The sequence below is a fragment of the Harpia harpyja genome, chromosome 10 (assembly GCF_026419915.1).
Source record: "Harpia harpyja isolate bHarHar1 chromosome 10, bHarHar1 primary haplotype, whole genome shotgun sequence".
Lineage (NCBI taxonomy): Eukaryota > Metazoa > Chordata > Aves > Accipitriformes > Accipitridae > Harpia > Harpia harpyja.
In genome coordinates, this window is record NC_068949.1 from 27,696,611 (window position 1) to 27,709,381 (window position 12,771).

A 12,771-nucleotide genomic window follows, 5' to 3' on the forward strand; every position below is an offset into this window, starting at 1 on the left:
TAATCCACATTTAATTACTGTAAGCAGCAAAGGAACATTTCTACTCTTCTGGGATGAATTGCTAGCGCTGTATTTGAGTTTTTCTGTTACCCATCTTCCCTTAAAAAGGAGCGGCCAGCAAGACGGACTATGTGAGTGGTCTCCTTTATCGTTTCCTCCCCAACTTTGGAAAAAAGCGTACTGAGAACCTGTTTCGCATTCACAGGAACCCAGTTTCAGATCTTTTCCGCAGCAATAAGGGCCTTCGGGGGGGGGGGGGGCGAGGGGAGACAGCACTTTGAAACAAGAGTTTCGTGAAGTGCAAACGGCCGGTAGACCGGGAGCCCCCCCACCCCGGTTCAAGCACACTTTCCGCGGCCCGTTCCCGGTTCTAGGCCCCAGCGATGAGCGTCCGCCCCGGCAGCGCCTCCCAGAGCGCAACGGCAACGCCGGCCGCCCAGCTCAGGGCCGAGTAGGGTCGTGCGACCCTTGGCCCCCAGACCACGCTGGGAGCCGCCCGCAGGCCGCGGCGCAGCCACCGGAGCGCCGCCACCCCATGAGGCAGCGGCCCGCCGCCACACTGCACACGCTCGCGGCCACCGCCCACGCGTGCGCGCCTCGCGCGTGCCCAGCCCGGCCGGGGGAAGCGCGCTTGCGCAGGGCGGCCGGCAGTGGTGGTGGTGGTGGTGGTGGTGGTGCCGCCGCCGCTGCCGCCGCGTCCGCTCCGCCCGGATCCCTCCGCCGCGATGCGCCGGGCCCACCGCCCCGCCCAGCGGAGCGTGTGGAGGGCTGCCGCCGCCGCCGCCGCCGCGGAGGGCCGCGGCCTGTGAGCGGGGCGGCGGGGGCTGCTCGGCTGCCTCCGGCGGGGCCGGCCCGGCATGGCCGGGCGGCGGTGCGCGGGCGGCGCGGCCGCCTTGGCGGAGGCGCCGGGCTGCGGCGCGGCGGCGGAGCCGGCTCGGGAGCTCTTCGAGGCCTGCAGGAACGGGGACGTGGAGCGGGTCAAGCGGCTGGTGCGGCCCGAGAACGTGAACAGCCGGGACACGGCGGGCAGGAAGTCCAGCCCGCTGCACTTTGCCGCAGGTACCGGCCCGAGGCCGCCGTTACCGCCTCTGTGGGGACGGCGGAGCGCGGGGGGGGGCAGCCCCGCCGGGCGCCAGGCCCGCTGCCGCGCACCTCCGCTTCCCTCCCGGCGCGGGGCCTGGACAGGGCAGGGCCGGGCCCGGCCGGGGCGCAGAGGAGCACGGGGTGCCCTGCTTCCCCGCAGGCCCCGCCGCAGGGGGTGGGCCTGTGCGCGGCGGGGCGGGGAGGGGAGGGGGGGTCAGAGCCCTTCGGCGGCCCCCGTGTGCATCCGGCGCCCGTCCCGTGGCCGTGGCCGTGGCCGTCTCTAGCTGCCACGCCGGCTCTCGGGTGGCTGGTGAGGTGTCACCACGCGGTGGTGGTGGCCGGGTGGTACAGGTGGCGTCTTGTTTCTGTCTTTTCTTTCTTTCTTTCTCTTTCTTTCTTTCTTTCTTAAAATAAACCTCAGCTGGCGTTGAGGACATCTGGACTGGGGTTTAGACTGTTCGTGTTGTGGCATGTGAGCTCTGACAGGTGACATGTGTCCCAGGTACTGTTGCCATTGATTTCAGCGGGCCTGCTCATTTTTAGAATTTCACCCAGGAAGGGTGCTTGTCAGATAACACTGTTTCTAAGCTTTTTGCATTCTTATCTTCAGCAAGTAGACTTTGTCAATTCGGGACTTATATATGCAAACAACTGACATCACAGAACAACTGCTTTCGCTGGCAGCGGGCCAGAAGATTCTATCCCACCTTTTCAGACAAAGACCTGACTGTGACTGTTGTTTTCATGTTGTTTGTTTTGATTTGATTACAGTGTTAGATGTAGGACCCAAGGCTGGCAGGCTGCAGAAGAGACAGCAGCTTCTTTTCAGCTAAACAATATGGATAGTAATAAAGATGTTTGTGTCTTTGCTGCATTGTTTTGGAAGAGGTTTCTACTTAAGGTATCCTTTCCTCATATTCAGTAGACTTAACAGGTCTAAGTTCTTGAAAGCCTTTTCAGGACAGCTGCATTTCACAGATTTAAGAAACTTGATCGACAAGAGAGCCCAGGAGACAACTTAAAATATCCTGTCGAGGGAAAACAATTTTGCAGCTATCTTTTCATATGCAGCACTCCTGTTTGTTCAATAATAAACTCTGAACTTCTAAACAAATTAGTATGTTTTACAGCGTTTTGGAGAAGTGAGGTTTTTTTCCTTTTTCCTCTTTTTTCCTTTTTCCCCCTTTTCCCTTTTTCCTTTTCCTCCTAAGGAGTTCCTCATGCAATATAGTAATCTAGTTTATCTCTCTGGACAGGAGTGATCTGTCCTGACTTTAAAAAACAGAACTCTTGATCTATAGAAAGCTTTTTCTTTAAAAAAAAATGCATAGCAATGAGTTCATATAGTTATTAGACCTCTAATGTTAAACAGGTTGGCATGTAAATGGGAGAGGCCATTGCCACGCTTATGTCTACTTCAGACTTGATACAGAGAAATCAATTGCTCCTCTCACAAGGCAGTAGGAGATGCCAAAAGTTTCTGGTTAACACGTGGCATAAAATATTTGTGTAACTTCTTAATTTAACCCTCTTCCACTGCTTCAGGTAGAACTCTGCTGTTGTCAGCCTACCTGCGAATAGACTCAGTGTGAAAGATGGACATAAGTAACTTCAGGATTTGGTGGTTATTGGTTTTGTTGTGTTTTGCTTTTCCCCTGTTATTCACAGTTGGAGTATTATTAGCTTCTTTTGTCTTCTGTCTCTAAAGGAATTACATTCCAGGAAGTAAAAGCAAAAGTCTGTTGTATTCTTGCTTTGTTTAGCCTAGGTGTTCTTACAAAATACATTACAAAACATCTCTGACTAGTTTCATTCAGTTTCAAGACTTGTTTTATGGAAGAGGTGGAGCTGAAATATGAAGATAGGTTTTGTATTGCCCTTTTTTCTTTTTTTAGTGTCATTCTGGGTTCTGAACTTGGTTCCATTTTTAAGATTTTCCCAGATCCTACCTAGCAATTTAAATAAACCAAATTCCTCTTTCTATGTGTCATTTTGTAAAGGTGGATTTTAAAATATATTAAAATGTATTTAAAAAAAAAGAAGACCGCAAGCTCTCCCTGGGCATGTGTCATTATTAGAAATAATACATATTGGGATCTTGGTGAAGACTGCTCTTTGGATTTTGTAGTACACAATTGTGTGTGTGGTAGATAAATTGTACTGAAACTTAAGTCAAGAGCCCACCACCCTTCACAACATAATATGCTCAGTCCTTCCTCACCGTAAGCTGCATATACTTCCTGAAGTCAGTCCTTTTTATCACAGTGTGTGTCAAAGTTGAAAGTATCACAAGGTTTTAGGGACTTGGCAGGAACCAAAATGCCCTTCCTGCAAACTAAAATTCATTGAAAAAATGAACACCTGGGGCAGGGGAGAAGAATCACAGCTCAGTTGTTTCTGTTAGCTTTTCATCCTGTCAAAATCAGGTGAATATCAAATATGACACAACAGTGACAGTAAATAAATGCTTTTTTAAAAAAAATTATATACAGCTACAAGTTTCTGTTGTGATTAATATTCAGGATTTGTCAGCTAAAAGTTTGTAACTTTTTGGGGAACAAGTGCAGTGAACTACTCAGCTGTCATAGATGGTAGAAGAGTGTCATCTGGAGGCCCTGAGTAGCCCTTCTACTTTGCAATAAGAAATAAAGGGTTCATGATGATGAGACAGTTATCTTGCATAGTTGCAAGCTGTGATACCATTTAGTTGGTCTTCTGATAGAAGCCCAAGAGCCAAAAAAAAAAAAAACCCTCCTTAAAAATGATAATGTATTTTTTTTAAAAAGTGTTGAAATAGTTTTTGCAGCAGTGGCAAAGAGGAACTGTTACAGTAGGTAGTGGCTCACTTCCCTGTGTCAGCAAAGGCTGTCCCCTCTTTGCACTCTAAGTGAAAACAAGAGAGAGGAGGGAGAGACCATTGTACAGAGTTTGGCCACCTCCTCTGTACACATACATCCTTTAGAAAATAATGAGAAAATACTGCTCTTTCCATATATGGTGCCCTCTTGTACAGATGCTTCCACAAGGACATAAGGAATCCCTGCTGTGCTCTCAGTGCTGAAGAGAAGTTACAGAAATTGGTGTGATGCAAATAAGCCTGTCTCAACATTAAAATAACTACAGGTAGTTTAGGGGTGTTGCTATACTTAGGGCATTTTCTGAATGGATGCAGGCTTTGCGCAGAGAGAAGCTATGGGTTGCTCATGATCTGTATCTGATTGAACCTATATACTAAATAGGGGACATCTGGGTGAATTCTCTACACCTGTAATGAGGTTTACTGGAGCTGATTTTCAGTTATGGTATTGATTCATGCTAAGGTTAGCATTTTATGCTCAAAAATATGGCTATACATCAAAGCTTTGAGGGACAGGGGACTGTACAAGAAAGAGTGGTTTAGCACCAGATGTGTAACTTCTGGACAGAGAAGTTGATCAGAGGCTTTTCTAACATAACTAAAGCAGTTCTGGAAAACATTTTTTGGTGCAGAAAGAAGGTACCAAGCAGTCTGTCATCAAATAACAGCTTTGATGATGTGTTTGCAGGACTGGCACTTGTGAAAAGTCTCATCTGAGTAGATCCTTGAAGACTTTAGTGAATTTTGAGTACGCATTCAAACTAGAAACAGAATTTTTTGAAATTTTGCAGACGTAAGTAAAAATCAGGAGGACACGTAAGAAAAATAACTATTTGTAATATCTGGTTACAAAAGCTAAATTTATTTAAGAATGAGAAATATGCTGCATATAATTTACTATGTAGACAATATGGCTGTATGTGTATACCTTGTATAGGTACTGATTATTTTTTTGGCAGCAGAAATATGCATGTATGTGCAATGAATGTGGCTTACTGTGCCTGTGCAGATAACTTTTTTTGCGTGGACCATATGTCTGATCCAGACCTCATCTCAAGCGTGCTGAACTCCTGTTCTCTGTTAGGACAGGCAAGGTGCCTTCTGTTAGTTATAAGATGGGTAACTAGAATGTTGAGACTCAAAAATGAATTTGCTGTACGGTGTGTGGTTCTATCAAAATCAAGGTGCTAGCAAGCTAAGATTTGTATTATTAGTAATGTATTTTGAAGAATCGAAGGACATGAGTAGTATAGTCTTGTAACTGTTATTTGGAAATACCTTGGAGTTCATTCTGGGATTAAAATGTTTCACATAAAATTATTTTTATAACAGTCAGAAATCTATGGGGAATGTGGTTCCTTACCAGACTTTTCAGGGAAGAGGAGAAAAGATAGAATTTAACAAAGGCTTTTCTGAATACCTTTCCTGGCTTCTTTACCGTTGGTATAAACAGCTTGTATATGAGAGCTCCTCCCAGCAAGTATGATCCAGAAATTGCTTAATAATGGTAGTGTTTGCTTTTTGAGCTCCGAATAGCAAAGGTGAAGGTGTTTCTTGCTGCAGGGTTTTAGTTGCTGTCAGTCTGGGAGAAGGATTTATGGAATAGTCAGGTTTAGGGAAAAGCATGCTATGAAAAAGTTCAGTTGCAACTAAACTAAAACTAAAGTTCACTTGTAACTACAATGCTGACACTTCTCATATGCTTCTGTGACTTTGTCACTGAAATGCTGTGTAGTTGTCAGGATTAAACATAATTTCTAGGTTATGGTTGCAGTGACTTATACCTACCTACTGACCTGGGGGGGGATGATCTGTAACAAAGTTTAAATTTGCTACTATCTGAGTATCACTGGTGTTGGCAACTGTGTGGTGATTCAGACTGAGGGAAAAGCTCAAGACTTCATCCCCACCCAGTTCTTGATCTCTTCAGGAAAACAGTTTGCAATTCAGATATTTAAAGCAAGGAAGGCCAAGTCCTGCACACATGGATTATTTTCCAGAAGGTACTTGGCACAAGGCCGATACATACCAAAAATATGGCTTTTACCTGCCCTAGTAATCCCCAAGACCCAAAGACACCTTCATGAAACCTTTGGGGGATTTCTGTAGGCAGTGGCCTTTGGAAGGTAATCAGATGGGCATAATGGCTACAAGCAGAAGTCCTAAGTCATTCCGGCCTCTTGTGAAGATATTAGAGAAAACATAGATACAGTTTGATGTCCTGGTTTATTTGCTGTTATATAAATGTGCAAAATATAGCTGAAATTAAACAATAGTAGCTATAGAATTGGCTTATAAGAGCAATTACCTTATTTGTGATATGTTTCTAGCCCCAAATGTACAAGTGGGCATATTTTTTTGCTGTCTGCTAACTTGAATGACAGGTTTGTAAAAAAAGTGCCTCAGAATGTGTAAGAGCATTTTTGTGCTTCAGTCATGATCAAATACTTATAATCATTTTAGGCATCACTGAAAATAGGCATTATGAGTATCTTTAAATTATGGTTGTGCATACTCACATAATAAATTTCTTCAACAGAGAGTGGTCCCAGATAAACTTCTCATGTCCCTAAGGGTTTTCTTAAGTGATCATTTCAAAGATGGAAACTGTGTGCAGATTGTGTTAATTATTCCTTAGAAAGCAAATAACCATGCTTCTGTTTTAACCTGAGAGCAGGGCTTCTTACCTGCTTTTTTTAAAAAAACAAGCAACATGTTTCTGTAAAATACTTCTCATGTTATATGAATCTTTTTTTAAAAGCTTAGAATATGAATTGTACATGCATTGGCTTGTAGCCAGTCTCATCCTTACTGCTCCCAGGGCTCATCTATTGGTCCATCCACAAACTAGCTGTGGGTTGGCAGAGTATCATACAAAACAGTTTGAGTTAATAGCCATGTAAAATGACTAAAGAAGAGGTTGTGTTGTCAGTATTTTGTTCTTTTTATTATGTTTTCAAGAAGCTGTTGACTCATGGGAGGCCTATCAAGATATTTATTGTTCCAGTAATCTCGAATATTATTTTTCTACTGATTTTAATCTAATTTTTAGGGCTTTTAAAAATAGCCTTAGTGTGTAAATGCTTCTTTAATAAAGAATGCCAGTTGTGATTGTTATTCAGAGTGGTTACTGTTATTTAAGTTTGTTGGTTTAATCTGTGTACGTGGGACAGGGAATTTTCTTACCCCACCCTGATGCCTTTCTTCCCTTTATCTCTTCCAGGTTTTGGTCGGAAGGATGTAGTTGAATATTTACTTCAAAGTGGTGCCAATGTCCATGCACGAGATGATGGAGGCCTTATTCCTCTTCACAACGCTTGCTCTTTTGGTCATGCTGAAGTTGTCAATCTTCTCTTGCGGCATGGTGCAGATCCTAATGCTCGGGATAATTGGAATTACACTCCCCTTCATGAAGCTGCCATTAAGGGCAAGACAGATGTCTGCATTGGTAATTTTGTCCCACTCTTCCTGTGACTGACTCATTTCTTTTCACTGTGAAAAATCAAGAACCTTTTAAAGACCATTTTTACTCCGTGAAGCTGTGGCTAGTATAAGGATTAAAACTAAAGATCTTTCATAAACTTAAATTCATATGCCAGTTTTATAAGAAACAGATATTTAGATCTGGTTTTGGTAATTGCCTAAGTATAAAGGTACACATTGACATAATGGGGAAGGAGCTTTAGAATGATGTGATGGAGCTAGATTCTCTTCTGCTTCAGCATAGACTCTTATGCTGCCTTCTGCTGCTAGTCACAGTGCAGTAGAAAGAAGAAAACTGGTTTTAATAATGGATTCGTTCTGTCTCTATGTGTAGCAGCCATTTTAAATTAGTTAAGGTTAGGAGCTAATCTCCAATTATATTGACCACTTGTATTGCCTACACGGTTCTTAAGGGTTAGGAAGAGGTTGAAGGTTAGATAATGTGGTCAAGAAACTGATTTTTGTTTTTTATTGTGTGATTTGCTGTCGTTTACTTTATTGAGAAGCACATCTGGAGAGTTGTATATATAATATTGCCTGTTTGGCCCCAATGCGAGTGCAAGATACATGGCCTGCTACTGCTGTGTACAGTTTAGGGCATAGTCATTTGTGGATTTGAGGCAGCATGCTCTGGACCTGATGGGAGGTAGTTACTGTTTTTTCTGGTGTGTCACAACTGCATGTCTTTCAACTGAGACTGCCTCCTACCAGTCTGTGATTGTTCCATTTCTGCTCTGCTTTTTTCTCATAAAATGTGTCTAGTCATGTTTCACTAGTTAAACTGTTCACAGATGACATTAAGGAATTCTGTCATTAAAAATTTGAGAGGGAAGTTAGGATCAGTAACTGGATGTTTCTTTTGTTGCTTGCGGCTTACAGTAATGATGTATCTCATGAGTCCTGTCTTATAGAATTGTTTTCTCATGGAAAACTTTGGCATTTTGTAGTACTGCTGCAGCATGGTGCTGAACCAACCATCCGGAACACAGATGGAAGAACAGCTTTGGATTTAGCAGACCCATCTGCAAAAGCAGTGCTGACTGGTAAGTGATAATCTTTAGATTATGTTATGACTAATAACAGTCAAATGAATTTCTGATATTACTTTAAATTCTCTGTGTTTTATAATTCTAAATAGAAATTCCCACGTGGCTTTCATCATCTTAGTCATGGGATGTGTTCTGGATAAATAGTTTATTGTGCTAGTTCAGTAATGGACTGTCAAATTTTTAGTACTTATGTTCTCCAGAATTTTGGAAGAGGAGGAGAAGTAGTGAACTTCACATATATAGATATTTATTTAACAACTAAAGAAACTGCCTTTTGTCTTCCAGGTGAATACAAGAAAGATGAACTCTTAGAAAGTGCCAGGTATGCATGTTTGGAAGATATCTGGAATTTAGTGATATTTTCAGAATTGTATGTAATGAATATATATATTGGCTTTTGAGCTGGCATTGCATCTAGATGCTAAGCTTTGGCTGTTATCATAGAATCATAGAATCGTTTAGGTTGGAAAAGACCTTTAAGATCATCAAGTCCAACCATCAAGCATGCCCACTAAACCATGTCCTGAAGTGCCTTGTCTATGTGTTTTTTGAATACCTCCAAGGATGGTGACTCAACCACTTCCCTGGGCAGCCTGTTCCAATGCCTCACAACCCTTTCACTAAAGAAATTTTTCCTAATATCCAATCTAAACCTCCCCTGGTGCAACTTGAGGCCATTTCCTCTTGTCCTGTCTCCAGCCACCTGACAGAAGAGACCAGCACCCACCTCACTACAACCCCCTTCAGGTAGTTGTAGAGAGCGATAAGGTCTCCCCTCAGCCTCCTTTTCTTCAGACTAAACAGCCCCAGATCCCTCAGCCGCTCCTCATAAGACTTGTGCTCCAGGCCCCTCACCAGCTTTGTTGCCCTCCTCTGGACACACTCCAGCAACTCAATGTCTTTCCTGTAGTGAGGGGCCCAAAACTGAACACAGGACTCGAGGTGCGGCCTCACCAGTGCCGAGTACAGGGGGACGATCACCTCCCTGCTCCTGCTGGCCACGCTGTTTCTGATGCAGGCCAGGATGCGATTGGCCTTCTTGGCCACCTGGCACACTGCCGGCTCGTGTTCAGCCGGCTGTCAGCCAGCACCCCCAGGTCTTTCTCTGCCGGGCAGCTTTCCAGCCACTCTTCCCCAAGCCTGTAGCGCCGCATGGGGTTGTTGTGACCCAAGTGCAGGACCTGGCACTTGGCCTTGTTGAACCTCATACAGTTGGCCTCGGCCCATCGATCCAGCCTGTCCAGATCCCTCTGTAGAGCCTTCCTACCCTCGAGCAGATCAACCCTCCCTCCCAACTTGGTGTCATCCGCAAACTTGCTGAGGGTGCACTCGATGCCCTTGTCCAGGTCATTGATAAAGATATTAAACAGAACTGGCTCCAGTACTGAGCCCTGGGGAACACCACTCGTGACCCGCCGCCAACTGGATTTAACTCCATTCACCACTACCCTCTGGGCTCGGCCATCCAGCCAGTTTTTCACCCAGTGAATAGTGCACTTATCCAGGCCACAAGATGCCAGCTTCTCAAGGAGTATGCCATGAGAGACAGTGTCAAAGGCCTTGCTGAAGTATAGGAAATAACATCGACAGCCTTTCCCTCACCCACTAGGTGGGTCACCTGGTCATAGAAGGAGATCAGGTTAGTCAAGCAGGACCTGCCTTTCATGAACCCATGTTGACTGGGCCTGATTCCCTGCTTGTCCTGCACATGCCATTTGAGTGCACTGAAGATGAATTGCTCCATAATCTTCCCCGGTACCGAGGTCAGGCTGACAGGCCTGTCGTTCCCCAGATCCTCCCTCCGACCCTTCTTGTAAATGGGTGTCACATTGGCAAGCCTCCAGTCCTCTGGGACCTCCCCCGTTGACCAGGATTGCTGATAGATGATGGAGGGTGGCTTGGCAAGCTCCTCTGCCAGCTCCCTCAGTACTCTTGGATGGATCCCATCTAGTCCCATATTTATCTGTGAATAAAACTACAAAAATAGTTATATAAATGTATTTTTGCTTTCACTTTAATGCTGACAATACAGAAGTGAATGTATTACTTCAGAACAGATCTGCTGAACATTATAGCAAGGAAAAAATATAAAAACATAATAAGCTACTAAAAACTGGAATAAAAATATTTCTGCCCATTTCATATCTTGTTTTTCAGGAGTGGAAATGAAGAAAAGATGATGTCTCTTCTTACACCATTAAATGTTAACTGTCATGCAAGTGATGGCAGAAAGGTATTTTTGTTTAAAACCTGATTTAAACTTAGTTCACTCTTACATGTTTCACAGTTATTGTCTGACCAGATTTTAAGAATGTTAAACACAGAATCTATCTATTTTCTTTAATATATGTGAGAAAGGAAGATTGTATCTCTCTAGCAGCTAGTGGATTTTTTTTGTTTGTTTTTTAACCTTAAAAGGACTATGTAGGTATTTCCATGCTAGGTATGTAGGTATACATGTAGGTATTTCCAGATGTGGATAACAATCTCTGTTAATAACTTCTAAACTTAAACTATTGATTGGCAGGCAGACCTCTTTATAATTTAGCAGTCACTGTTTCTAATGGCCATCTTATTTCCCCTTTCACAAGGGACATAGTTTGTCCCAGCAAAGTATTTATAGTTATGGTAGGCTAAAAGACAAAAGTGGACTGCAGGACTCAAAAATCCTTTAAGAGGGCCTTTGTTGCCAGAATGTATTTATTAGTGATGGAGTAAATTCAGGATTTGTGTTTATGATGGCTGTGAGAGTAGCCAGTAAACAATGAACTTAGTTATCAAATGTCTGATCCAAGCACTCTGTTTTTTTTAATGTTGCAAGTGTTTTAAGGACTTCAGTGATTAGTATTGTTAACAGGTTTTGAAAAAAATAAATATAAAATCAACCCTTGATTTTCTGTTACTGATTACTTCTACATTCTGTCATTTCAGTCTACTCCTTTACATTTAGCAGCTGGGTATAACCGTGTAAAAATAGTACAGCTCTTACTGCAGCATGGGGCTGACGTACATGCTAAGGATAAAGGGTAGGTTCATTTTTCATTTGTTCAGAATAAACAGAATTTGTTAAAAATTGAGATGAAGTAAAGAATAGTAATACTGTTTTAACCATGAAGAATTTCTGACTTGAGACCGTTAAGCCATCTTTAACCTTTCTGTTATGACAAAAATGCAAAGTGTCCAGGCTTAAGACTTGTGAATCAGTAGAATCCAAATTGAGCTGACCATAGAACATGCTGCTTTTAGGTATCACTAGCCAAGTTATTATCTCGTTTACTGAAATACATTTATACACCACTGTGAAGTCAGCAAATATTTTGATGATCGAATCAATCTTAATTTTCTTTCTACTTTCAATTTTCTGCACTTCTTTTTGCAAAGAATGTGATAAAAATTGAAGATCTGTTTCTCAGAGGTTTTATTTGGACTATATTTTCAAGCATTTGGTTGTTAACGTCAGGAAATGTAGTGAAATATAGATATGCTAAGTTTATTCATTTACATAAAATGTAATGAAAAAACTATTTTTAAAATGTGTGTTTATGTACATTAAAGATTATGGAAAGCAAACTCTTATTCCTCCTTTTCCTAGGATCACTTCACACCTACATAAATAACTGCCTGATCAGACAGCTTTAATTGTCCCCTTGGGGTTGGAATTCATGTTTGTCATTTCTCCCTTACTAGCCCACAGTGAAAGAATTCATTTTGGGCAATTTCTCACTTGCTTCTAAGACCACTGGGTTTAAGAGAGTATGAAGCTGGCTTTAAAACCTCTGTAGTTCTGCTGTTACTGTAGAATATTGTACAGTTACTTAAACATTAGCCAGTAAGACTTCTTTAGTTTCCAGGGGAGAAGATAATCTTACAGCAATGTTCTTGTGAAAAAGGAAATAATTACTGTCACTCCTGAAAATCCCCTGCAGAGAATTCTTCCTGCTTAGGGTTCCGAATCTGAGCGGAACTATTTCATTTGCAGTAAAACCGGTGCAATTAATTCCTCATCTTCTGTTATTTTCAATGTTTATTTTTCTGAAAAATGCTGAGGGGATTTTCTGGGTGGTTCTCCAGCTTATTTCCCCTCAACTTCATTTGAACATCTCTGATACTATTTTTGTAACATGTTCAAGGTGCAACATAATACCATTTGCAATGTTAAGGATGCGTTTGGAATTGAAATATGCGTACTAAGATAATCATCCTCCCCCTTTCTCTCCTATATAGAGATTTGGTGCCACTTCACAATGCCTGTTCCTATGGTCATTATGAAGTAACAGAGCTTCTAGTAAAGGTTGGTCT

At 42.7% G+C, this 12,771-nt stretch overlaps 1 protein-coding gene across 1 annotated transcript in view; it reads left to right on the forward strand.

Annotated features, from left to right (window-relative positions):
• The first annotated feature begins 733 nt into the window (after positions 1–733).
• The window catches only part of TNKS2 (tankyrase 2), a 34,573-nt gene continuing 22,535 nt past the window's right edge, over positions 734–12,771 (forward strand). Inside the window, exons 1-7 of the mRNA XM_052798499.1 lie at positions 734–1,059; positions 7,164–7,388; positions 8,371–8,466; positions 8,758–8,794; positions 10,630–10,705; positions 11,404–11,498; positions 12,697–12,763. Of these exons, the coding sequence (XP_052654459.1) occupies positions 858–1,059; positions 7,164–7,388; positions 8,371–8,466; positions 8,758–8,794; positions 10,630–10,705; positions 11,404–11,498; positions 12,697–12,763 (798 nt within the window). The 5' untranslated portion in view covers positions 734–857. The remainder of the gene's footprint in view (positions 1,060–7,163; positions 7,389–8,370; positions 8,467–8,757; positions 8,795–10,629; positions 10,706–11,403; positions 11,499–12,696; positions 12,764–12,771) is intronic.